The 25,012-nt window shown below is 48.5% G+C and overlaps 2 protein-coding genes across 8 annotated transcripts in view; one reads left to right on the top strand and one right to left on the bottom strand.

Moving 5' to 3' along the window:
* The first annotated feature begins 166 nt into the window (after positions 1-166).
* FUZ (fuzzy planar cell polarity protein) lies at positions 167-9,066 on the top strand. Its single transcript, XM_033170141.1, has 11 exons — positions 167-325; positions 1,289-1,410; positions 2,116-2,200; positions 3,204-3,272; positions 3,658-3,762; positions 5,458-5,655; positions 5,735-5,830; positions 6,804-6,910; positions 7,073-7,143; positions 7,244-7,345; positions 8,603-9,066. Exons 1-11 carry the CDS (start codon positions 224-226, stop codon positions 8,806-8,808), a joined length of 1,263 nt encoding a protein of 420 aa, XP_033026032.1. The 5' UTR covers positions 167-223; the 3' UTR covers positions 8,809-9,066.
* A 4,566-nt stretch (positions 9,067-13,632) lies between these two features.
* Positions 13,633-25,012, bottom strand: part of AP2A1 (adaptor related protein complex 2 subunit alpha 1) — a 37,199-nt gene continuing 25,819 nt past the window's right edge. For 3 of the 7 annotated variants that reach the window (XM_033171027.1, XM_033171021.1, XM_033171022.1), the window contains exons 15-24: positions 24,872-24,937; positions 24,620-24,780; positions 21,943-22,014; positions 20,318-20,400; positions 19,399-19,488; positions 19,153-19,276; positions 18,010-18,126; positions 16,269-16,338; positions 15,737-15,871; positions 13,633-15,508 (exon numbers count right to left, since the gene is read on the bottom strand). In XM_033171027.1, the coding sequence (XP_033026918.1) occupies positions 15,431-15,508; positions 15,737-15,871; positions 16,269-16,338; positions 18,010-18,126; positions 19,153-19,276; positions 19,399-19,488; positions 20,318-20,400; positions 21,943-22,014; positions 24,620-24,780; positions 24,872-24,937 (996 nt within the window). In that variant the 3' untranslated portion in view covers positions 13,633-15,430. The remainder of the gene's footprint in view (positions 15,509-15,736; positions 15,872-16,268; positions 16,339-18,009; positions 18,127-19,152; positions 19,277-19,398; positions 19,489-20,317; positions 20,401-21,942; positions 22,015-24,619; positions 24,781-24,871; positions 24,938-25,012) is intronic. The other 4 variants (XM_033171025.1, XM_033171026.1, XM_033171024.1 and 1 more) reach the window with 3 other exon arrangements.

The raw sequence follows: 25,012 nt of genomic DNA, 5'->3' as shown, positions 1-25,012 counted from the left end.
AACGAACGAGCCAATCACTGAGAGGCTCCTGTTGCCACGGCGACGGCGTCGCTCGCGCCCCAGCGTGCAGCGGGCTCCCCAAGATGGCGGCTGACGTTGTCGTGCTGGAGGAGCGGAAAGAGCGGCGGGGAGAACTGACGGGACGTCGGCGGTGATAAGGGGGGGCTTCTTCTTCCTTTGTACAGAGCCGCTGACAGAGAAGAGCGAGCGGAGGAGCCCCGAGATGTGGGACGAAGCAGGAGGTTCCGTGACTTTGCTGTGCCTCACGGCCAGCAGCGGAGTGCCTTTGTATTGCAGGAGCCGAGGTGGCTCTTCCAAGCAGCAGGTGGGGTGTTCTGGCCTCTGCTCCCACCCCGCTGCGCCCTTGTTTTTATTAGATTTATATACCGCCCTACATCGCAAGATCTCAGGGCGGTTCATCAAAGAGAGCTCAGCCAGTAGAGCAGGAAACTCTTACTCTCAGGGTCATGGGTTCAAGACCCCTTTGGGGCGAAAGATTCCTGCATTGCAGGGTGTTGAACCAGCTGACCCTCATGGTCCCTTCCGACTCTACAGTTCTGCAATTCTTTGTGGGTACAGCATATACTTTTTATGGAATTACCTTTGGGAAAGAGGAACGCCTGAAAAGATGCTGTCAGTCAAAGTAGAGAGCCTTGGGGTATGTGGCCCAGTGGTATGACATAGCGACTTCATAGGTTTCCACAGAACATCCATTTTTCAGCAGCACAGCAAAATGCCTTGAAGGTGGTTCCTGGTACAACCCTTGACAATCTGCAGCTAATTTCAGTTGGCTGGCCTGGGAAAGACTTCTCTGTCTCTCTGCCTGATATCTTGCAGGGGTCATTATCAGTCAATACTGAATGATCTGATATGGTATTATTTGCTCATCGCCTTCTACAAAAAAAAAAGTATCAAGGCAACTTAAAATCAGAGAGGAGCAATTCAAATACAAAGATTTCATAACAGATTAAAAACACGATAAAGTTAAAGCAGCTTTCACCAAACTACAGCCCTGCAGCTGCCTTGGACTACAATTCCCATCAGCCCTGGCTACCACTGAGTGGTGGGGGTGACAGAAGTTGGAGTCCAAAACAGCTGCAGGGCACCAGGTTGGCAAAAGCTGATTTAAAACCCCTTCTGTTAGCAAGGCAAAACAAAACAAAAACCCTCCACACTGACTTTGAATTGCTACTGTCAGTCTGAATGGGGAAAATTAGGAGTCTGACTCAGTATATAACAGCTTTGCATATTAATATATAGAATACTAAAGCTTACCTTTATCCCATAGCTGCCATTCTCTGTGATTGGCTCCCTGAATGGGGTTCATATGTTTGGCTCCAACCTGGATGTCCTACTGACAGCTGCCTGTACAGAGAATACTCGAGTGGTGTGGAGAGTGTTTCATAACAGGTGAGGTTCCATGCCTTCCTCAGGGTTTGTTGTGGTAAGAGGGCTGCATTTTGCTTCCAGCAGAGGGCAGGAATTTCAATCTAGCAGGAGCAGCGGGGACAGAGGGACAAATCCCTCTCATTTGTAATGTCTCATAAGCCCTGTGCAGCCTTCTTATATATTTTATTCAATCCAAGGGGGGCTTCTTCAAACCCCAATAACTTTATTTCATTCTTGCTTTCATTGTTGCAGAGCTCTGTTCTAAAATGTAACACAAAAATTCTAAAGAGCTGAACAGAAACACACACGCAAGCTTTTCAACCCAAATGATCATTTTTAAAAAATGTAGTAGCAGATACCTAGTAAATAAGGGGCAACAGTTGCTAACTTACATAATTTTTTACTAGCCAGTTGTGGCTGTCAGAGGAAGGGAAATGGGCTGTGTTACTATGCTTGTCCTCCCTCTAGCAGCCTTTTCACTTTCTTTCCTGCACACAGTGCCTTGCCACCTGTGGCCAGCAGGCTGCCACATTAATACAATATTGTTTTATAGGGTTCACTCAAGATTTTCACATCTTCTTTTGTGATGGCAAACCAAATCGAGTTGCTAGCCATCATAGTTGTAGACGGCTGTTTGTAGGCTGCATCTCTGTTGAACATGGTGGCATTTAAGGTGAAGAGTTCCTGTAGATTTCCTGTCTATATTTTTGTGTTTGGTGTTCCCAGCATCACCCTCATTGTCCTGTCCTCAGATGAAGGTGCCAGTGACTTCAGCCTTGGAAGACTCCTTGAAAATGTCTTCAGTGCCATGGTGAGCAGTCAAAGGTGGTGGAATGTCATTTCGGACTTAGTCTGTAACAGGAAACTGGGAGGCAAGCCAGTGCATTGGAACGGTACATAATTCCAAAGGGGGCAGCTATCTCAGTTGAGTGGCATTCAGTTTTAAGCAACTGTGCTTTCTAGTGTTTGTGTGTGTTTGTTAAATAGTTATATAAACTTCATAGGGTACTGATCCTCTTCAGCCAAGATATCTTAGTTGTGATGTGTGCCTAGAGCTACTGCTGCTGATTTAGAGAAAACTTTAGCAAACTGGCTTCCTCCAGATATTTTAGACTACAGCTCCTTGTGCTGGCTGGGGCTGATTGTAGTACAAAACATCTGAAGGGCACCAGGTTGGTTAAGGCTGATGCGGAATAGCAAAAAACAAAACAAAAAAACCACCACAAGCCCAGTCTGGTGTCTGACAGGAAACGGTCTATTTCAGTAAGATACGGAAAAGGAAAGTTTGTCTCCCCTAAAATCTTCCCAAGAATTCTCATTTCCCAGCTGCTTAGCTGTCCTACCTGCTAAACCTTTTGTGCAGTTTGATTGCTAATTGTGCATTAGTTAACCATAGCACACCTTAACCATCCTTTTGCATTTGTAGAAAGAATGGCAGAGAGTGCAAATTTGGAACGTGGAGGGTGGGCACCACTTCCAGGGCACCCTTAGGTGTGGAGAGGACACTTGCAGGGGGTCATTTCTAGATAAGGCATAAAGTGTACATATGAGGCCAGAGAAGTCAAGAGTTTTGGCTCCTAAAATACACGGGTGTTCTGTCACCACATCTTGTGATCCACTTGAGCACATGCAAACCAAGCTGTGTCTAGAAACCTGCTTGGCTTATGCAGGAACTGGGTGCTGTGCTTCTTTGTGGCAAGGTGGTATATACCCTCTTTGGCAGAAGGGATAACCAGGGGATCTTTTTCTAAGAATCTTTAAGCAGAAGTAATAACCAGGGGATATTTAGGAGGCAATTGTGTGTTTTACTACAGGTGCTGGTGTTGGGCTTGGAGGAGCTGGTGAATGCACGCAACATTGAACGTCTCAAAAAAGACCTGAAGGTAACGCTTGACCCGAGGTTGCTGTATCAATTGTAATATCTAAAAAGCTCTTCCCTCCGAATGATGTTGCTGAAAAATATTGCAGAATGGGTGGAACCAGTAGTGGATTTTTTCATGGAACTAGTTGGTTCTTGTACTGGTTGCAGATTCCCTCATACCTAAGCTGCTGTCTTGCCCTGCCTCTAATAGGTGGACCTCGGTGTTCAAGTAAAAAACTAGGCAAAGCCTGAATTCTCAGCTGCAGATTTCTTTTTATTTCACACGTTACACTTTTATCACTCAAATATTTTAAAAATTGATTTCATTACCTATTCCATGTGTTCAGAAGTTTTATCCCTGGTAGCTTAAATATGGAATCTCTCTCCCTCCCCCCCCCCCCATTTAGGCATGTTACAAATTGATTGACAGTTTCCTGGAGCCCGGCAAATGCAGCGCTGACCTGACCCAGTGTGTGGAATGCACAATGGTGCCCTCCAGGGCAATACTGCAGGTGAGACTGGCTTGTTCTCCCCCCCCCCAATCAGCCAGAGCAGTAGCCCACGAGCCACTGGGTAAGGAATTGGCCTTAGCTAACCTTGAACCAATTACTGGGGGGCTCTGTCACTGCAGGGAGGAACCGGCACCTGCCTGTCAAACACCCTGCCCAAGTTTCCTGCAACAACCAGAAACCTAGTTCATGCATTGACGGGCCCTTTTTATTTCCTCAACCAGAGTGAAGGAGGAAGGTGAGATGAAGGGAGGAGGTAGCAGGAAGGGGTAGGTTGGGTGGGGAAGAGCAGAGTGAGCAGGAAAGCAGTAGACTGCAGAGGAGAGGAAGAGCCAGGGACAGTTTGAGCGACAAAAGGCAGTGAAGAATGAAAGGATTGTCTCCTTCATTTACCACTGACTTCCCCTACAATTCCTTGTGGGGCCCCTCCTTGAAAATCATATCTTGCTGCACCTGCAAAGTTTATTTAACTTCATATAAGCCACCCACCCATCCCCTTTGCAAATGAGCATCCCCACATCACCATTTACTTGCTGGTGTATTGTGAAGCCCCGCCCACCCCGTTCAATGAAAGCATGGATATTTCCACAAATTACCGCCCACGCTATTCCTCCCATCATTTTGTGAAACACTTCACTGACTCTGAAGAATCTCTTCCACAGAGGTAGTATTTGTCATCTATGTGCTGGACAGAGGCATTCAGGAAAACTGGAGATTGCATTCTGGTAAACGTCACAGCCCTTTGGTGTGTGTGTGTGGGGGGGGCATACTCACACCTCTGAGAGGAACATACGGATTCCTGATGTTTTCACTGAATGAGACACGAAAGGCAAATGCAGGCATGGTAACGATTTGCTAGTACAGAGCAACTGGTAACAGCATAATGGTCAGGCTTGAATTTTTTTCACGTGTATATTTGAAGTAGCTCCAGATTCTGCTTGTGTCTATAGATGGGCCGCTATGTAATAATTAATTAAATATAATAATAATAATAATAATAATAATAATAATAATAATAATAAATTATTTATACCCCTCCCATCTGGCTGGGTTTCCTCAGCCACTCTGGACGGCTCCCAACACAATATTAAAAACATGATAAAACATCAAACATTAAAAACTTCTCTAAACAGGGCTGCCTTCAGATCTTTTCTAAAAGTCAGGTAGTTGTTTATTTCCTTGACATCTGATGGGAGGGCGTTCTTCATGGTGGGTGCCACTACTGAGAAGGCCCTCTGCCTGGTTCCCATCTCGCAGTGAGGGAACCGCCCGAAGGCCCTCGGAGCTGGACTTCAGTGTCCGAGCTGAACGATGGAGGTGGAAACACTCCTTCAGGTATACTGGGCCGAGGCCGTTTAGGGCTTTAAAGGTCAGCACCAACACTTTGAATTGTGCTTGGAAATGTACTGGGAGCTAATGTAGGTGTTTCAGGACCGGTGTTATATGGTCTTGGCAGCCACTTCCGGTCACCAGTCTAGCTGCTGCATTCTGGATTAGTTGTATATAGCAGAGGCTGTATGTCTCTCAATAACAGTTGCTGGGAATCGCTCATGGGAAGAGTGCTGTTGTGCTCGGTTCCCGCTTCTGGGTTTCCCCTAGACGAGAACAGGATGCTGGATCAGATCAGATGGAACTTTGGTCTAATCCGTCAGGGCTGTTCTTACATTCTCTGTGTTGCCTTGCTCTTTCCCGATTCAGGAGTGCCTGGAAGTCTTTGCCTCTGCAGCAGAGTCGCGGTTTGGCAGCCTGCTTGTTGGCGGTCAGGTGCTGTGTGCAACAGAGCAGTGGTGGCAGCTGGCAGCCTCGGAGGCCATGCTGCTGGTGTGGCTGGTGCGCTCGCTCCCCCCTCACACCTCCCGCGATCTGCCCGTTTACCTTCCTCATGGCAGCCCCATGGTGAGCTGGCTGGCGATTCAGGGAGGGGCCGGTAGAGGAGTGTAGCTTTCTGATTCTCTGTGTCCCTCCCTCCCAACAGGTCCCCCACCGCTTCTTGACCCTCCAGCTCGTGCCTGGTTTGGAAGTGCTGCTGCTGTGTGGGCCTAAGCCCTCCTTACAGTTCTTGGCTGATGAGGTGAGAGAGAGTGAAGCAACTTGGACTCATAGGATCATAGAAGAGTTGGGCGGGACCATGAGGGTCATCTAGTCCAACCCCCTGCAATGCAGGGATCTTTTGCCCAACATGAGGCTCAAATCCACAACCCTGAGATTAAGAGTGCCATAGCTCTATGGACTATGCTATCTGTTTCCTGGCCGTTGCCTTTAGGCAAGAACAAGAAATTCAGTGTTTTGCCCCTCCCCTTGCAAAGGGCTGACCCACCCATTGGTTCCTGTCCTCATCCTCTCACTTCTGCTGGTCTGCATGGGGCAGCATCTCCTGGTATGCCCCACGGAGGACCTTATGGTCCACAAATAATAACATCTTGGAGGTCCCGGGCCTCAAGGAAATTAGACTGGCCTCAGCCAGGGTCAGGGCCTTTTCGGCTGTGACCCTGGCCTGGTGGAATGCTCTGTCACACGAGACCAGGGCCCTGCGGGATTTAACATCTTTCCGCAGGGCCTGCAAGACGGAGCTATTCCACCAGACCTTTGGCCGGGGTCCAGTCTGACTCCCCTTCTCTCCTTATAAGAACTTGAATGAAAGAGGCCCCCCATTCCCGGCAACCTTTCTCACAGGCTCATATAAGATCAGTATAAACAGTTAGGCCTGGTGATCATTTAAGGTCTCCATCCCTATTTTGCGGGCTGCCATCTGATTGGATTTCACTTTGATTCTGACTTGATTTTAGAATGTAGGATGTATTTTAATTGATTGTTTGATTTTATGGTAATGTGTCATATATATTTGATGTTAGTCGCTCTGGGCCTGGTTGAGGCTGGAGAGGGCAGGGTATAAATAAAATTATTATTATTATCATTATTATTATTATCATTATTCAAGGAAGAAGAGAGGCTTTGGGGTTTTCCTTGTTTAGGGCATGCTCTCTGTCCCTCCAGAGAACTGTAACTGAGTGGCGCTACCAAGCCTTTTCTCTTTCTTCCTATAGTTAGTGAAGCGATTTTGGCAGCCGCTGCTGGATCTTCTGAAGGCAAGTGCCAGAGGCCCTCCTCGGTGCCTGCCTCCTGGCATCTCTCTTGCCCCTGGGATCCTGGGGTGAGTCTTCTGGGAGAAGAGAGCACTTTTGAGGATCTGAACCCCTGTAGGGGCTGGCTTCATGTTTGTTCCAGTCTTTTGAAAATTATAATGCCAGTCTTGCCAGCATTCCCCCCGGCCTCCAGTATAACCAGCTGCTGTTCACAATCTCATCTCCTGCAGGCTGTTGCTGATCAACCAAGATCAGAGGAAAAGCCTTTTCACTGTGCAGCCTCCGGGCACTTCAGCTGAAGGTATGGCTCAAGCTGCATTGCGCTGGGGAAGGCCGGAGAGAGCCCAGCCCTTTCTCTCTCAACAGAGCATTTAAATATGTATCTTTCTGCACTTTTACAGGATCTGAGATGCCCCTGAAAAATCGCCTCTCCGCCCTCCGCTCCTTCTATTCCCTCACCGTCTCCTTGTACTTCCCTTGTGAGAAGTTCGAAGAGAGTGCAGGTGAGTTCTTGATTCTTTATCCCTTTTGTGTTGTGAATCAAAAAGTTCTTCTGTGACATCTCAAGTTGTGGCAAGTATTTGCATGTTGGAACGTTTTATTATTATGCAAAATTCAGGTTTTTGTGACAGGTGGAACTTCCTGGTGACTGAGTGAGGCAGTGGCCATAGGGGCCTTTTCCAAGTAATTTCCCCCCCTGTAACTTCAAAGGCTTTAAGTTTGATTCCCTCCTTTTTTCCATAACCGAAGCCGACATTCCCTGGTGGCAGAGTGCATATGCACAGCCTGGGCGTCATTTTGGACTCGCAGCTGTCCATGGAGGTGCAGGTCAATTCTGTGTCCAGGGCAGCTGTCTACCAGCTCCATCTGGTACGCAGGCTGAGACCCTCCCTGCCCGCAGACTGTCTTGCCAGAGTGGTGCATGCTCTGGTTATCTCCCACTTGTCTACTGCAATGTGCTGTACATGGGGCTACCTTTGAAGGTGACCTGGAAACAACAACTAATCCAGAATGAGGCAGCTTAGACTGGTGACTGGGAGTGGCCACCAAGACCATATAACACCGGTCCTGAAAGACCTACATTGGCTCCCAATATGTTTCCAGGCACAATTCAAAGTGTTGCTGCTGCCCTTTAAAGCCCTAAACGGCTTCAACCCAGTACAGTGGTACCTCGGGTTAAGAACTTAATTCTTTCTGGAGGTCCGTTCTTAAACTGAAACTGTTCTTAACCTGAGGTACCACTTTAGCTAATGGGACTTCCCGCTGCTGCTGCGCAATTTCTGTTCTCATCCTGAAGCAAAGTTCTTATCCCGAGGTACTATTTCTGGGTTAGGGGAGTCTGTAACCTGAAGCGTCTATAACCCGAGGTACCACTGTATACCTGAAGGAGCGTCTCCACCCCCATCGTTCAGCCTGGACACCGAGGGCCTTCTGGTGGTTCCCTTACTGCAAGAAGTGAAGTTATAGGGAACCAGGCAGAGGGCCTTCTTGGTAGTGGTGCCTGCCCTGTGGAACGCCATCCCATCAGATATCAAGGAAATAAACAACTATTTTATTTTCAGAAGACATCTGAAGGCAGTCCTGTTTAGGGAAGTTTTTAATGTTTGGTGTTTTTAATATTCTGTTGGGAACCACCCAGAGTGGCTGGGGAATAAATAATCAATTATTATAAAAAATTATTTTTCTGCATGTGGAGCCAAACTTGCCCTCTAGCCTCTCTTGTAGCCTGTGGAGCTTGATCTTCTTTGTCCTTTCCTCAGTCCCTCTGCAGGAGGAGTTCCAGGCTGGTTTCTCCCACTGTCCTCAGCACTGTTACCTGGTCTACGCTACGTACAAGGCCTATGCCATCCATGGGAAGCAGCACCAGCTGTTCCTGATTGTGAAGCCAGATGTGCCTACCTTTGCTCTGCGGTCTCTGGCAACCAGCACCCTCCAGACCCTCACAGCTGAGGACTCTGCCTTCTGAGGGGATGTTCCCTACTGGACTCCCAAGATGAAATGTGGGCACTGAGACAGAGCCTTTGGAGCTCCCATGCAAGCTGTGATTACCCTGCATTGGACCAACCTGGATTTGTGTGTGGGGAAAGCAGGAGAGATTCTACAGACAAGAGCTAATCCACTCACTCCCTGCTCTTTGTGGAAGTGAGAGGCCGCTGGGCTAGCAATGGCGATGAGTACCAGTTTAGGTCTTGCATATCTTTTCCTCACTCTTGGGAGGAAAAAATGGAAAGCCACCATTGTCTAGACATGTTTGTATTAAGGCATCAGTGGTGGCTGGCGGGGCTGACAGCAAGACCAATATTAGGGGCAGCCAAGTAAATTCTAGTTTTGTCTCCCATTCTCCTCGCTGAGTTCCACAAGGGCAACAATGAAACTGAGGAGGAAGCCGATAGCAAATACTTCACCCTGGAATGGTTGAAGGAAGAAGGCAGACAGGTGGGGCAATGCCCTAATAAACCAGTCTCTGCTGGAAAGCATATCAGTTCAAATGCATCCATAAAATTTGTTTGTACCTGATTCTGGGGAGAGTTGAGATTGATTTTTTTTTTATCTCAACCTGTGGCAGAGGTAGGGTGCTGAAATGATGCTTTCTATCCAGTTAAGTACACCTCAGGACAGCCACCATGTCTAGTCTGCCGCATGCTGAGTACTACAGCACCATGGGATGGTTCAATAATGACTGAAATTGGTGTTGCCAGCTTTCCGTGTGGTATTTATAGCACTGCGCCTTTGCTGCTGCTGTTGCAATTTCTTTGCTTCTATTTATTTCCCATACTTTTCCTTCCTGATTTCACCCTTTCCAGTAGGAATAGTTCTTTCCTTCTGTAGCGATGCAGCATCAGTGGCCAAGACTGAACTGGAAATCCCCAAATCTTGCCTGTCATTAAGCAAGTAGTGATTCCTTAGTCTCAATCACCATAACTACTTGACCTCTATTACAAGTCAACCATGCGTATTAGTGAAATGATGGCTATAAGGCACTTTGAACACTGTAAAAGCAGGGCAGGCTATAATCTGTGCTTCTCTAAATCTTGGACATCAGCTCCAGGCAAATAATCAGGGATGGTGGGAATTGGGAGTCAAACAACATTTGCCTCTAAAGTAATACATAAATATTAAATTCCAGGCAGGGCTTCATTGATCAGGCTGTTAATGAGCCACCTTGCAATATAATTTGGGTTTGTAAGAAGACCAGGGTCCTTGTTTTTTCTTATATAATTAAGAAGTCATTTTGAAAATCTATGAATTGAGCCACACATATTTGTGTTACTTTGGTAGGTAGGTAGTTAAGATAGGGACAGGAAGGTGCTTGGGTGGGAATACAAGTTTCTATGGAGCACTTCTGCAGTTCCTCCCAGACATATTCTTTGCCATATGACTGCCATTATGGGCAGTGAGGATCCAGCCAGCTCCCACAGGCACAGTCTTCAACTTGCATTGAAACTGACTAGTTGCAACCTGTTGTCTTTGTCCATGGAGTTTTCTTGGCAGGGATACTGGAGTGGCTTGCCAGTTCCTACTCCAGGTGGATCACGTTTGGTCCAAACTCTCCACTATGACCTGTCCATAGCTTCCCTGAGTAATTCAAGCCCCTTCGCCACGACAAGGCAGTGACAGTGTTCTCGAAGCTACTAACTTGAGTTTGGCCAAACTGCGAGAGGCAGTGAAGGATAGGCGTGCCTGGCGTGCTCTGGTCCATGGGGTCACGAAGAGTCGGACACGACTGAACGACTGAACAACAACAGTTGCAACCTGGATGCAACTGGGAATAGCAGTGAACGAATCATTTTGTGTTTTTTATATTGTAATTTTATGTTGTGAACTACCCTGAGATCTATGGATAAAGGGCGGTATACAAAAACACTTTCCCTTTCTGTTTAATCATATCATCAATGCACACTGTGTTACAGTCAAGCACAAGGTAATAAGAAAAAATAATATAACAAATATATGAGTAATAATCATAACATAGCTTATTCCTCCATTCTTGTATACCTTGACTTTAACCCCCCTTCCACTTTTTCCCTGGTTTCCTATCTGAGGTCTTTTCAAACTGCATTTTCTGATTCTACTAAATTGTTTTAATTATCACGCACTATCCCACTTTGTCACATCTACTCCTGAGTATTTTTTTTCCAGTCTGTTACACTTATTTTATTGTTATAGTATTTTTCCATATAATCTATATATAACGTCCAGTCCTCTTTTAGTTTCTTGTCGTCTTTATTTCTTAATCTGCTTGTCATGCTGGTGAGTTCTAAATAATTAACATTTTAAGGTGCCATTCTTCTTGTGATGGTACTGCATCTGTCCTCCATTTTTGTGCTATCAGAGTTCAGGCCTCTATAGTGACATATATCCATAATTTAGTGTGATTGTTTTGTGATTTTTGTTCGTTATTATTCCCAGAAGGAAAGCTTCTGGGTTTTTTAGGAAACGTTCTAAATATTTTCTTAAGTTCATTGTAAGTCATATCCCAGAATTCTTTTATTATTCTGCAAAAACCACCATGGATGATAAAATGCACGAATTGTTTCTTTACATTTCCACCATACAGGTGATACTCAAAAAATTAGAATATTGTGGCAAAGTACATTTATTTCAGGAATTCAACTTAAAAGGTGAAACTAACATATGAGATAGACTCATGACATGCAAAGCGAGATATGTCAAGCCTTTATTTGTTATAATTGTGATGATTATAGCGTACAGCTGATGAGAACCCCAAATTCACAATCTCAGAAAATTAGAATATTGTGAAAAGGTGCAGTACTCAATCCAAAACACCTGCAAAGGGTTCCTGAGCCATTAAATGGTCTCTCAGTCTGGTTCAGTAGGAATCATAATTATGGGAAAGGCTGCTGACCCGACAGTTGTGCAGAAAACCATCATTGAGACCCTCCATAAGGAGGGAAAGCCTCAGAAGCTAATTGCAGAAGAAGTTGGGATGTTCCCAAAGTGCTGTATCAAAGCACATTAATGGAAAGTTATGCGGAAGGGGAAAGTGTGGAAGAAAAAGGTGCACAAGCAGCAGGGATGACCGCAGCCTGGAGAGTATTGTCAGGAAAAGACCATTCAAATGTGTTGGGGACTTTCACAAGGAGTGGACTGAGGCTGGAGTTGGTGCATCAAGAGCCACCACACAGAGACGGATCCTGGAGATGGGCTTCTAATGTCATATTCCTCTTGTCAAGCCACTCCTGAACAAGAAACAATGTCAGAAGCATCTTACCTGGACTAAAGAAAAAAAGAACTGGTCTGTTGCTCAGTGGTCCCAAGTCCTCTTTTCTGATGAGAGCAACTTTTGCATCTCATTTGGAAACCAAGGACCCAGAGTCTGGAGGAAGAATGGGGAGACACACAATGCCAGATGCTTGAAGTCCAGTGTGAAGTTTCCACACTGTGTTGATTTGGGGAGCCATGTCATCTGCTGGTGTTGGTCCACTGTGCTTCATTAAGTCCAGGGTCAATGCAGCTGTCTGCCAGAAGATTTTGGAGCACTTCATGCTTCCTTCCACAGACGAGCTTTATGGGGATGCTGACTTCATTTTCTAGCAGGACTTGACACCTGCCCACACTGCCAAAAGTACCAAAACCTGGTTCAGTGCCCATGGGATTGCTGTGATTGATTGGCCAGCAAACTTGCCTGACCTGAACCCCATACAGAATCTATGGGTCTTTGCCAAGAGAAAGATGAGAGACATGAGACCGAGCAATGCAGAAGAGCTGAAGGCCGCTATTGGAGCATCCTGGTCTTCCATAACACCTCAGCAGTGCCACAGGCCAATAGCATCCATGCCACGCCACATTGAGGCAGTAATTGATGCAAAAGGGGCCCAAACAAAGTTCTGAGTACATATGCATGCTTCTACTTTTCAGAGGTCCAATATTGTTCTATTTGCAATCCTTGTTTTGTTGAATATTCTAATTTTCTGAGATTGTGAATTTGGGGTTTTCATCAGCTGTACGCCATAATCATCACAATTATAACGAATAAAGGCTTGACATCTCTCGCTTTGCATGTGAGGAGTCTTATCTCATATGTTAGATTCACCTTTTAAGTTGAATTCCTGAAATAAATGTACTTTTCCACGATATTCTAATTTTTTGAGTATCACCTGTAGGTCACTTTTAGATCTAAACATTTTAGCTAGTTCATTTGGACCATTTTTAAACAGTTCTCTTTTTATGTGTAACTAGCAGTGAATTTTAAATGAGTTTTCCACAAATGCTGGTGGTATACAAATTTTAATAATAATAATAATTTGTTCTGCTGCCACTGTGCCTATGACGTTAGGTAGAGCTGTTCTAGTGGGAAAAGAGTTGTCCAGTTGACATCCACTGATCTACATTTGTCACTTATATGGCCCATAAAATTGCTGCCTTTCAGCTGTAATTTCTTCAAATTCAATTGTGGTGGGTAACAAAATGGTGGCTGAAATTTAGAGGAGTTGAATTTCAAGGATGCTTGCTGGGGAAAAGCTATTTCTCCGATCCAGATGGTTTGTATGCATTTTTAATTCAGTAGAAGCATAATTAAATTAGTATTTTGCTCAGGATTTATTTATTTTTAATCTACTCCAATATTTTAAATGCAGGTTTCTAGTCTTGGCTTGCAGACCTTTGATGGCCAATCCCTCTAAAATACCCTTGGACAAATGATGAGGCTCTTCACTTAGTTTGCAATGTCTTTCCTCCAACTCTAGCATTTTCCCTAGTCCTTACTCAGCTTCTCAGTTTCCACAAAGACTCTAAATTGGTAACCAAAATAAGAGGCTTGCACATCAAATACGTTTATGCAGGTGATTTGCATAATTTATTCACACCACAGAATTAAGGGAGGGGCTTGTTACAGATTTCAACACCCACCAGAAATGGTATATCTTAGGGAAGGGAACATGGTCTCCTAATCTTTAATTAGCCCCCTCCATTCCCCACTGCTTTTAGGCTTTGCAGGAAGGTGAGAGATTACAAAGGTAAATGCATTGTGCTTCTGAGGAAGAAGTGGGCCTCCTTCCTCTTTTTAAAAAGTCTTGCCTTCAGCCCCACGGCTGGGGTACCCTAGAAAGCATCCCTGCATTCTAGCCCCAGCAAAAGCACACTCTTGTGTGTGTCTTTGTGCCATTGACATAACGGAATTGTTGCACTTCGGCCGCAAAGTGTTTCGACCGCGTCTCGGCCTACCAGTGCTGCTTCCAATTCCATACAGCTGAACCCCCTCTTCTGCAGGTGTCGGGGCAAACCACCCAAACCGGAAACATAGTGGGTTCCAACTGTGAAGACATAGCTGCCCTCGCGTCACCATAGCTAGAAGCCCGCATGGAACGAATACCAGATTCTGTCTCACACAGTCATGGCTACCTCTGCTCCCGGGGGTGGAGACACCCTCTCGCTCTGCCACTCACTCCCGCTATGCCATTTATCCACAAATTAAAAAGCAGCACACAACGAGTCAGTCAGCGGTGTGGGGGTGACCCAGCCTGGCTTGATCCTGGCTCTCCCCCGCCCTCACGGCTTTATTAAGAGTCACATGGAGATAGATACAGGCATTCAAAACCCAGATAAAACTAAGATGCGCTAGATAACACCTACACAGCAGAGTAACATGGAGCCCGGGCCGGCATGGAAGCTGGGACACCCCCAGAATAGCATGAACTGAACCTTCCCTCCCCGCTTTTCCAAAATGCACGGAGGGCAGCATTCCAGAGTCTCCAGGAGGGAAGGGTGGGGTTGAGGGGAGTCGGGAGAGGAGTCGATGAGGCATCTCTTCCTCACGGCCCTCCCCACCTTCGTGCAGTTTTTCCTTCTAGGAGGCGAGAGAAGGGGGGGGAGGCAGGCCTGCTCTCGACGTATGGTTACTTCCCCACAAAAAACACACGCAACTGTAACACTGGAATGGTCCATGACAAAGGAAAGGAAGAACCCGGGGAAATACACAAGGCAAAGAAACACAAAAACAACCCCCTACGAGCAGTTCCCTCCCCACAAAAAAAACCCACACGCACCCCATTCCTCTCCCCCAACCCCCCCACAGCCAGCTCAGGGGGAAGCAGGGGGGAGTTAACCTCCCCCACAGAAAGGCCTTGTCTGGGGAGAGAAGGGCGAGGATTGTAAACAAAACCCAAAAACGCCGGCCGATATCGTGGGGTAGGGGTGGGGATTAAGACCACAAATCTCAGCCTCACCCCGAGTTGGAAGGGACAGGCAGGTGGGATGGGAGAGGTCTTGGCTTTCTTCCAGGGGGCAACCCTCCGGGGCAAGGGGAAGATGACTCCCAGAAGGATGCCCTACCCCCACGCAAATCATCCCACCCCCCTCCCCGTTCTACTTTGTCCATGCCAGGGACCCCATTTCCGCTCCCCACCCCGCCCACCTTGCTTTTTATTCCTTGGTGCTGGCCCGGGCTAGGCAATGAGAACACAGAGGTCATCACAACAACAGGCAAGGGAGCAGTACAGTCTTTCCAGAGGCCCCTGGTTTGGAGGGAGGTGGGAGGGGGCAGGTGTAGGCAGCCACGTGTGCAGGAACGGCCTCCCCTCCCCCCGGTGCACCCCGCCCTCCCCGCCTCCTCTGGTGCGGCCAATGTCTCAGAACTGCTGAGAGAGCAGCTCGCAAAGGTGCTTCGAAACGGACTCCTTGCTGGTGCGGAGGGTCAGCCGGTACATCTGCAGGGAAACATAGGCAGGTAAACAGTCGAGCCAATTCAGCCTTTAAATCCTGCTTCAGTTCTGTTATCAAAAAGCACTCTTGGGGCAGCAGAGCTTTCAACTTCTCCCCGCTCCCTCCCTTTTTCGACAACCCAGGAGTCCCAACTGCCAGTTCTCTCCCACTGCACCATCCTCCTTTCCCTCTGCCCCCAGAGCTCAAGCATCCCGGAGCTCTTGCCTCCTCACCTGTGCCTGGGCGTTGGGCTCCAGCCGCAGCAAGCATCCCACCTGCAGCGCCTTCGTCTGGATGATCCCAGCTCCTACGTAGTTATCGGGGTTTGGATCCACCTTCTCCAAGAGCGCACTGCCAAAACCTAGCAGCTGTGGAAAGAAGGGAATGGAGCTTAGCTGGGCTCCTCTGCTTTGCTGCCGTGGGGAAGGCAGTCAAGGGGAAAGATGTACAAGGCGAGGGAACAGAATGGGGTAGGAAGATGCTGGCATCCTAGCCAGAAGTACAGCTCATGTGGTCTCTAGCTCTACATCCACCTGCCACCCAACAGATTTCAGTCTCGGTAACACAGGTGTCCTGCACATCGTGCAAAAGCATTCCTTGTTGGATACCAAGGAATGGGAAAGCCTGGATATTTTATACCCCGATCTCCATGCCTATTTACCTCTGTCACTATTCCAAAGAACATTTGCGTTTCATGTTTATTTGCCCAAACCTTAATTTTCCACGCTTCCCACAGTGAACGTAAACACATGTGAGCGTGCTCACCTTGGCCTTGGTGACTTCGGAATCCATGGGGTGGTTTGCCTTGAATATCTTCTGGGCTTCCTGCTGCGGCCTGCAGAAGGATTTGGGATGGGATAGCATGAGATCAGTGACAGCGCAAACCTTTCTCTTCCTCATCAACCTGCCACACACCTTAGTTGTGCCTAAGCCATTCACTGGATGTTGCATCTGCTGAGTCACTGTGGCAATTTAAAAATATGCGCCCCCCGAGCAAGGCAAAAATAAGTCTCCATGTACAAGCAAAAGCCCTTGGGCCTTGCAGGAGAGTTCTGGGCACCTGTTCTAGGCACGTTGTTTGATAACCAATAGAAATGTTCATGGTGCAGCAGTATCTAGGCCATTTTATGCAGTATTAGAGATGTTCTAAGCCACCCTTTGTCAACAAGTACAGCTGAGCTGTCTTGCTGCTCATAATCCTTGCTCAGGTCCCAAAAGATGCACATTCCTCTAAACATGGCTTGGAAAGCCTATGAAGCCCTCCGGAAGTTGCTGGACTACAACTCCCATTAGCCCAGACAATTAGTTGTGCTGGCTGGAGCTAATGAGGGGTTGCAATCCAACACAGCTAGAAGGTAGCACCAGGTTGGCAAAGGGAATTTCAAACAATGATCTCTCAAGTAGGCCAGGAGAAGTGGGGTAGATCTCTCAAACTGCCCATCTTTCGAGACTGCCTGATTTCAGGTGATATGGAAGGAAAGGAAGGTGCCACAAGCAGGATCTAACCAACAGTCACTCCAAAAAGCTTCACACTAATACCTTAAAATCTCTATTTCCTTATCACACACACACACACACACACACACACACACACACACACACAGGTGATTGCTGGGGAGAAAAACTGCATAGGCAGCAGCATGCAATTGTATGAACAACAGACGCAATTAAAGCAATCCAATTCACACGGCTTTTGACCAGCTTGCTAAAAACCTCAGCATCTGCTTGCAATGCTGCTGCTCTTAATCTAAAGGGCTACAGGTGCTTGACAGAGGTCCAGCACTTCTACTGAGCAAGTCTCGCCAGCACAAAACAGATCAGCTCACAGGGTCATGGCCACCTGATAAGACTTGGCCAAGTACACACTAGCTGGTTAACTGATCCCATCGCAGGGGTAGGGAAAGGCACAAACTGTCAATCCTCCAAGCACTTGTGGTGGTGGTGGCGGCAGAATGGCTGGGGTGCCGCCCCCCCCCAACAGTAGTTCATCTGGGAGTAAAAATCTTGTGCCGTTTATGGACACAGGAAACTGTCTTATATTGAATCAGACCACTGGTCCAGCTAGCTCAATATTGTCTACTCTGGCTGGCAGTGCCTTTCCAAGGATTCAGGCAGGCATTATTCTGCAGCCCTATCTTGAGGCACCCAGGACTGAAGCTAGAACCTTCTGCACGCGCAAGGCAGGTGCTGTTCCACTGGGCAATAATCTTTCCTGAACATAAATTTGGTAAAGATGACAACTGTTGCACACCAACAGCCACCTAAAGAGACTTTAAGGCTATACCAAGCGGCTCAAGAAAGGAGAGGGTTCCTGGGATGGACTAAGCAAACACAGGGAGGGGGAGAAAGCACAAATGATGGGAAATATGGTAAGTCTTACTGAGGAAGTCTCCTAGGTTGCTCCCTCAAACGCCTAAACAGGTGCTGGTGAACCCGGCTTTTGATATTAAAATCAGCTCCACCGATAACATTTCTCAAAACTCGTAATATATATTCCCCAACTTACAGGCTGAGCTGTTTCCAGCGCTGGAAGAAATCTTGTGATTGCATCTCTGTTGCCTGGAAAAATTTGTTGACCGTTACGGGCAATTTGAGTGTGAGGTTCTGCAGCGTCCCACCGTACCTGGCAGAAACACGGAGGAGAGAGACCCATGAAAGGGGGCATGGGGGGGGGGAGAGACACTGAACTCCCCATAGCACAGCTGTCCCTTCACTTCAAGAGGATCGGCTGGAACATGGTGCAAGAGAATTAATTCCTCAGGTCCGAGCACAGGATCTCCTAACCGCTAGTTATGAAACACAGCAATTGCTGGAGGTCCAACGTTCATGGGGAAACTGGGGAGGGAGTATAAGGTTTGTCAGTGGCTACTAGTCATGATGGCTATGCTTCGTCTTCACAGTTGGAGGCAATATCCCTCTAAATGCCAGCTGCAGGAGACTGCAGGAAGAGCAAGTGCTCTTATGCTTAGCTCCTGCTTGCGGTCCCCGGTCCATCCGTCCCCCAGGCATCTGGTTGGCCATTGTGAGAACAGTAAGATGGAACAGAAGGGCTATTGGCCTGATTCAGCAGACTCTTCTTACACTCTTATGAACAGAGGGAATAACAGGGTAAGGACTAACCATGCAAACGGCAACTACCGTAACAATGCCATGGATCTTTCTCAGCTCTGCTCATGTGCAGAATTTCTCTGCAACACTGAGGGCTAGAAACATTTCATGAGCTTTTCAAACCATTACGGAACCGTTCTGCGTCATCATTCCCTGCTCTGGTGCAGAGACGCGGCTGGTCACGCAGGCTGCCCCAGCCGCAGCCACTTCTCCATCCATCCCACTGCAACAGCCCCTCTCTTCCGGATGCCCATGGCGCCCCAAGATCCCCTCGAGTTGGTGACAAAAAGGGGAAGCGGGGAGGGAATTGAGATGAACCACAACGCTGGAGAGGACTGAAAAGCTTAAACCGCTCTATGCAGGGCAGGGGATGGGTAGGAAAGCAAATGACCCTGTTCAACAGATCAATCATTTTTGACAAGTGAAGAGGGAAGCCTGCTGGCTTGCGCCTTGTGTGTGTGCAAGAGAGCGAGAACGAAAGTGGAAGCCATGCCAACAAGCTGGCATTCAGCTCCCAGAGGGATGCTGTGGACTACAGTACCGGAATTTTATGTTGATGAGGGGCGCCTCTGTGAAGTCACTCAGGCACTCGATGTTCAGGACCTGCTGCACTTGAGCACCTCCCTCCACTAGAGGCTCCACTGCTTTTGTCTGGATGTTGAGCTGTGAGCGGTGCTAAGGAAATGAAGTGTTATCCTCCCAGAGGAGCAAAGGGGGGAAAAGCCTCTAGTGCCGCAAGTCTGCTCCAAGATCCCCCTGCCCCCAGTAGACGTTTACAAAAGGATATGGCTCTGCAGGTCTCCTGGGTAGCTGACTGTAGGGGTAAAGCTCTGGAACTGGATGGACGTTTTGTTCCCGTAGAAGAGATACATCCGGCCTGGAGAAAAGACGTTTTTTAAAAAATGTGGAGCTGCTCACAACACCAGCTCAGGGCCCCTCGACACCAGGCATGGAGAATCTGGGGCCCTCCAGATGTTGCTGGACTGCAGATCCCATCGTTCCTGCCTACTGTCCATGCTAGCAGGGGCTGATGGGAGTTGGAGTCCAATGACACCTGGAGAGCCACAGGTTTCCTGTCTCTGCCCCACACCAACAAGTTTAGCCAAAAGGCCAATAACCAGCACAAAGTGTCTCTTCCAATCTTCTCCTCAAGAGACACTCGTGCTGACACAACAGCATGCATCCCTCTCTGATTTTGGCTGGAGGAGATTTATTTATTAACTTTTATAGCTGATAGATATCTTTACACCCCGGCTTCTTCCTCCGAAACAGAGCACAGGGCAGCTTCACATTAAAAAAAAACATTCACCGACTGTCCCCTGGAAGCAAGTCTCACTAGAACCAACAGGAGAAACTGTGTGCCTCCCTTTGTCTCCAGCAAAAGGCAACACATACATTACAATCAATCAATCAATCAATCGATACAAGCAAACGCTTAGACTACAGGATTCCCAAAATCCAAGTACCGCAATTTGTCAGAGACTTAGGCACCTACTGCCCCCTGCCCCACAAGCAAAAATCTAGTAAATGTCAACATGCAAACGGAGTTGAAGGGGAAAGGATTAAAAATTGCGTTTAGAGGTGGGGAGCCCATCAAGGAAGCTGATGTGGGGAGCGTCTCCTTGAAGCAAAGCCAATGAAATGCAAAGACCAGCTTCCTAATATGCAGCTTGGGGGAGCTGGTCACCATCCCAAACCCCACTCACCCAGGTTCTGCCGGAACTCTGATTTCACCCCAATCTGCAGCAGCTGGTTCTCAAAGAGCACTCCGTTGTTCTTGCACACAAACCTGCAATAGACCACAGAGGGTTGGTTAGAGGCAGGCAGGTATCCAAGGTCTTCCTCCTGTTTTGGCTTGTAGCACCCAGGGCTTCCCCACACCACCCTTTCTGTTGGTTCTGATCTCTTTTGACATGCAGCCGGTCAATCCTAGCCTACCTCTTGCTATCTAAGAGCTCAAGGCTCAGCTGACAGCAGGTCAATGAATTGGAAATACTCCCTTGTTTAGAGGAGACCCTTTTCTTCCCAACTGCCATGCCTGGGAAGCAGAGGAACTTCAGCACATAGGAGAGAGCAGTGTCAGGTGAAGCTAATACAACGCTGGAAACCTCAGACCGGGGCAGAGGTTCCCTCCACGCCTTTCTATCTGGCTCCCTAGGCTACGCTGTGTTGAACTAAAGGTGAACTGTTCTGAAAGCTGTGCTTAATGCCATCTTGGTAGTCAAGATAACCCCACCCGTAATTGGTATTGTGTCATAGCAATGAGCTTCTACATAGTCCCTTGTTTTGATATATAGGTTAACGGGCTTGATTTGATGTTATCTGTGGATTTCTGAGCCCAGAAAGGGGAGCTATCTGTAAGGTTTGGGTATTTGCCACCTAGGCCCTCATCTTGTCAGGTTGGTGAAACAATAGGAAGGTCTGCCCAAAGTGACATATGCTGCTTTGTGCGTAAAGAATTGCATGAACGTTTGCTTGGGCGCGAACAAGCCATCTCCTTGCTGTGGTCTCCGTCCCACGTCTGCAAAGGCTGGGAGACCTGGCAGGCTGCTTTGCTGTAAGTCTGCACTTTTCTTTTAATAAAGCACTAGAACGGATCACTCTGGTGTGGCTGGACATCCTTTCTTTGGTATCCCTGCACTCAACCATTCCCACAAGCCCTCCTTTGGGCCTGAGGTCCAGGACACACGCCCCTTAACAGCCTGCCCCCTCCGTTGCTGCTTTTTCCTGGCTGAAATGTATCCATGGGTACGCAAACTAAGGCCTGGGGGCCAGATCCGGCCCAATCGCCTTCTAAATCCGGCCCGCAGACGGTCTGGGAATCAGCGTCTTTTTACATGAGTATAATGTGTGCTTTTATTTAAAATGCATCTCTGGGTCATTTGTGAGGCATAGGAATTTGTTCTCTCCCCCCCCCAAAAAAATATAGTCCAGCCCCCCACAAGGTCTGAGGGACAGTGGACCGGCTCCCTGCTGAAAAAGCTTGCTGACTCATCCTAAACTGTGATGATCTCACTTGCTTGAGTAGATGAAGGTGTGTGGGTGTATGTAGAAAGCTTCACTGTACAGAGGTTAAGAGCTGCATCTGTTGTTCTGCCCACTTTCACCTCCACCCACATGGACCCTGAGAGGTTGCCCATGAGGAAATGTGGCCCCCTGGGCTGAAAACGCTTCCCAGCCCCACTGAGCTAATAGGTGGGATCAGGCTGGTGAACCAGAGAAAGCCTATTGTGGCAAAGGGGAAGAGACTTCCAGTCCGCCACCGCTGCCACCGCCTCCTCCGCCCACAGCCCCAGCCTCTGGGAGCCACAGCCCCGCTGCAGGATCTTACTTGTGAAGCAGTTCATCGGCCTCAGCAATAGGCAAAGCGGGGTCCTCAGAGACAGATGCGGCAGCCCCTGAGCTGAAGGTGGTGGCAAAGGCCATAGCAAAGGGGACCAGCGGTTGGCAGGGGTGGGGAAGAGAGAAAGAGAGAGCAGAAAAGATGAGTCACCAGGGCGCAGCACCAGGTTAGTACCAGAAGGAGGCAGAGAACGAACGAACGCACACACACACAAAAATATAGAGACACCAAGCCAGCATGCAACATAGCAGGTGAGGAGGCAGCGGAAGGACCAGGCACCGTTCCTAAGTAGCTTCTAAAAGAAAAGGTTGGGAACCTTCGGCTCTCCAGTTGTTGCTCAACTGCTATGTCTATTATCCCATTGGCTATGCCTGCTGGGGGTGGTTTAGCAACAACTGAGACAGGGGGCAAAGTTTCCCCCACACACACCTGCGCTAAAAGGACAAGAGCAAAATGTATTTGCATCGTCATCACCTTTGCTAAGATACACATAAAGGAGAGCCCACTGGATGAGACCATCGCATCACAGTCTTGCATCCTGGTTCCCCAGTGGCCAAGCAGGTGCCATGGGGAACCTGCAAGCAGCAGGGCCCGAGTACAGCTGTTTTCCAAAAGCACGCTGCCTCTGACAGTGGAGCGACAGCATATCCATCAGGGTTAGCAGCCACTGCTGGCCTTATCCTCCGTGATTTTGTCTAATCCTCTTTTAAAGCCATCCAAGTGAGTGACTTTACGCATAGGCAGACTCTTCTTCCTCCAAAAATCACGTCTGCAAGCAACTTAGGTGCCCTGACCTGCTAAGAAGCTCGCCTTGCCCTCAGAGCCCAAGAAACCCAACTCTACATTCCTTGACTCAGAGATACCTTCTACCCCAACGGAACCCAGGACTCCTTTGTGGTAGGACCTACATCTGCACCAACTTCCCACACTGCTGCCACTGATAGTCCAGGACATCTGGCCAACAGGGGCTTGAACCCACCTGCTTTCTCAAAGAAGCATGATATTCTAGTCATGGGCCTCCCACCCCCTGGACCCTGTGGTCCTCGCTCACGTGAAGAATGTGAAAGGCTTAAGGCAGTTAAAAGTAACTCCCAATTCCTCAACAGCCCTGGGATGCAATGGCCTCTCTGGCCTTTGCAGTCTAGAGGCCCCAAAGGCGACACATGTCAGGAAAGAGAAATTCCCTTTGGGCTGCTCACTTCTGTTCCACAGCCAACTCTGCCTATCTGCTTGCTTGAAACCATCTGTGTCCATGGCACTTTTGGAACACAAGAGCAGAGGGTCCCTGTCCCAAGGAGCATCTCGAAATTCCACCCATAGGAGAAAATAAGAGGACAGGGAGGCAGTATGCAGTTGTTTCGGCTGCCTGCGCATAGGCCTGGTTACAGCGTGACGTGGGGGTCCGAGGGGGTGGTGCGGGTTTTGTAGGAAGGGTTCGCAGCAGGCAAGAAAGGTGGTGTCAGGCAGGTGTCCTGGGACGCCGTTGCAAGCGAGAAAGGACGGAGGCACTGACGTTCAGATGATGGAGGGCAGCGGAACCAGAAGACTGAAGATCACGGGCAGAGATGTGTCGTGATATGGGGGGGGGGAGATTGCGGGTGGGACAGCAAGGCCGGGAGGGGGGGTGCTTTGAAGGCAAGGACAAGGAGCTTGTCAACCAGATGCTACAGGGAAGCCTCTTCCTGCCTGTCACTCCCAGCAGCCGGGCTTCAACTTCCACTGGCCATGATGCCTGCGCTGATAGAAGTTGGGGTCCTGAAAGACCGAAGGTTCCCCATCCCTGTCACAGAACATCATTTCAACTTCCATCACCCTTCTCCTTTCACAGAGAGCTGAAGTGTAATCAAACACACAGGTGGTGTTTTTAAAAAAAAATTACTAGATGCCCTCTCCTCCTTTCTGCTGATGGGAGTCCTAACAGAGAACCGGGACTCATTGAGAGGTGCCCCTGAGGAGGTTGGGGAGGGGTGGGGGTAAATAGCAGGGTGGGCAGTATTGGCAGAGAGAGAGTTTCAGCCCCTTACTCTGCAGGTAGGCCAGCCTCCACCAAGAGGGATGAAGGACTCTCGGGAGGAGCCTCCAAGTCACTGCTTCGTCCAAGGCAGAGCAAGAGAGAGCGAGAGAGAGAACCATTCCCAAGAGGCAGCAGACAGAAAGAGAGAGAGAGAGAGAGAGAGAGAGAGAGAGAGATACACACATACACAAAAAGAGGGCAAAGAAACAGAGAGCAAGACGAGGCCACGAGGACTAACACATGCCGTTCTCCCAAAGGACAGAGAAAGCCCATAAGGTCCCCACTGTCTTGGAAACAAGCACCCTCAAAATCCATCTGGTCTGCCCAAAGCAAATATGAACGCAGGGAAAATCCACACCATCCCTTCTGAAACACAGGACCAGGCCAGGCTTCTTCTCGACTTTCTGAGCTAGCTGTGGATCAGAGTTACTATTCCTGGCAACGGGAAAGGCCCTATATCCCCATTCTGTGAGTGAGTTCCTTTCCTCCAGAAAAAAAAATGGCTTGCAGCCTTTTGATGGAGAAAGCATTTGGTGGGCCTTGTGTCTACAGGAGCCCGCCGTTACTCGCCGCAGCACCACTGCCCAGTTCCCCTGGGAAAGCAAGAGGGCCAGAAAAGCCTGTGCCCACATCCCACCAGGGCCCCCTCACCTCAGGAAGTTATCTTCTGCGCCAGACACGAGGCCAGTTGCGGATGAGGGGCTGTCCGAGAAGACGTCCACTAAAAGGTTGCCAGCACTGGATGGGACGCCGGAGGCAGTTGCTGGGGTTGCCCGGAGGCCGAGGAGGTCGGCAGAGGGGGATGGCGTCGACTGCAGGGAAGCGGGAGGGAGGGAGAAGCCAAGGTGAAGGTCCTTCCATGCGCCTGCCTTGAGAACTGAACCCAAGAACCCTGGTACCTACCTTGGGGGCAGAGGAAAAGGCACCGGGCCCTGCGCTGTGGGAGCATGCTTTCTCTCTACTCCTGCACTAAAATGTGTCCAGAAAAAAACAAATTCTGCAATTGGAATAATTGTGCAAATTGGACACATTCTTACATCAGAT

Source organism: Lacerta agilis, chromosome 14, assembly GCF_009819535.1.
Source record: "Lacerta agilis isolate rLacAgi1 chromosome 14, rLacAgi1.pri, whole genome shotgun sequence".
Lineage (NCBI taxonomy): Eukaryota > Metazoa > Chordata > Lepidosauria > Squamata > Lacertidae > Lacerta > Lacerta agilis.
Note: the sequence above shows the minus strand (reverse complement) of the source record. Positions and strands in the feature narration are given on the sequence as shown.

Bases quoted from the DNA above. Each gene is read 5' to 3' on its own strand.
- FUZ (XM_033170141.1), top strand. From the start codon at position 224: ATGTGGGACGAAGCAGGAGGTTCCGTGACTTTGCTGTGCCTCACGGCC. The intron at 1,411-2,115 runs GTGAGGTTCCAT...TGGTGTTCCCAG, and splicing joins TGGAGAGTGTTTCATAACAG to CATCACCCTCATTGTCCTGT. The intron at 3,763-5,457 runs GTGAGACTGGCT...TTCCCGATTCAG, and splicing joins CCTCCAGGGCAATACTGCAG to GAGTGCCTGGAAGTCTTTGC.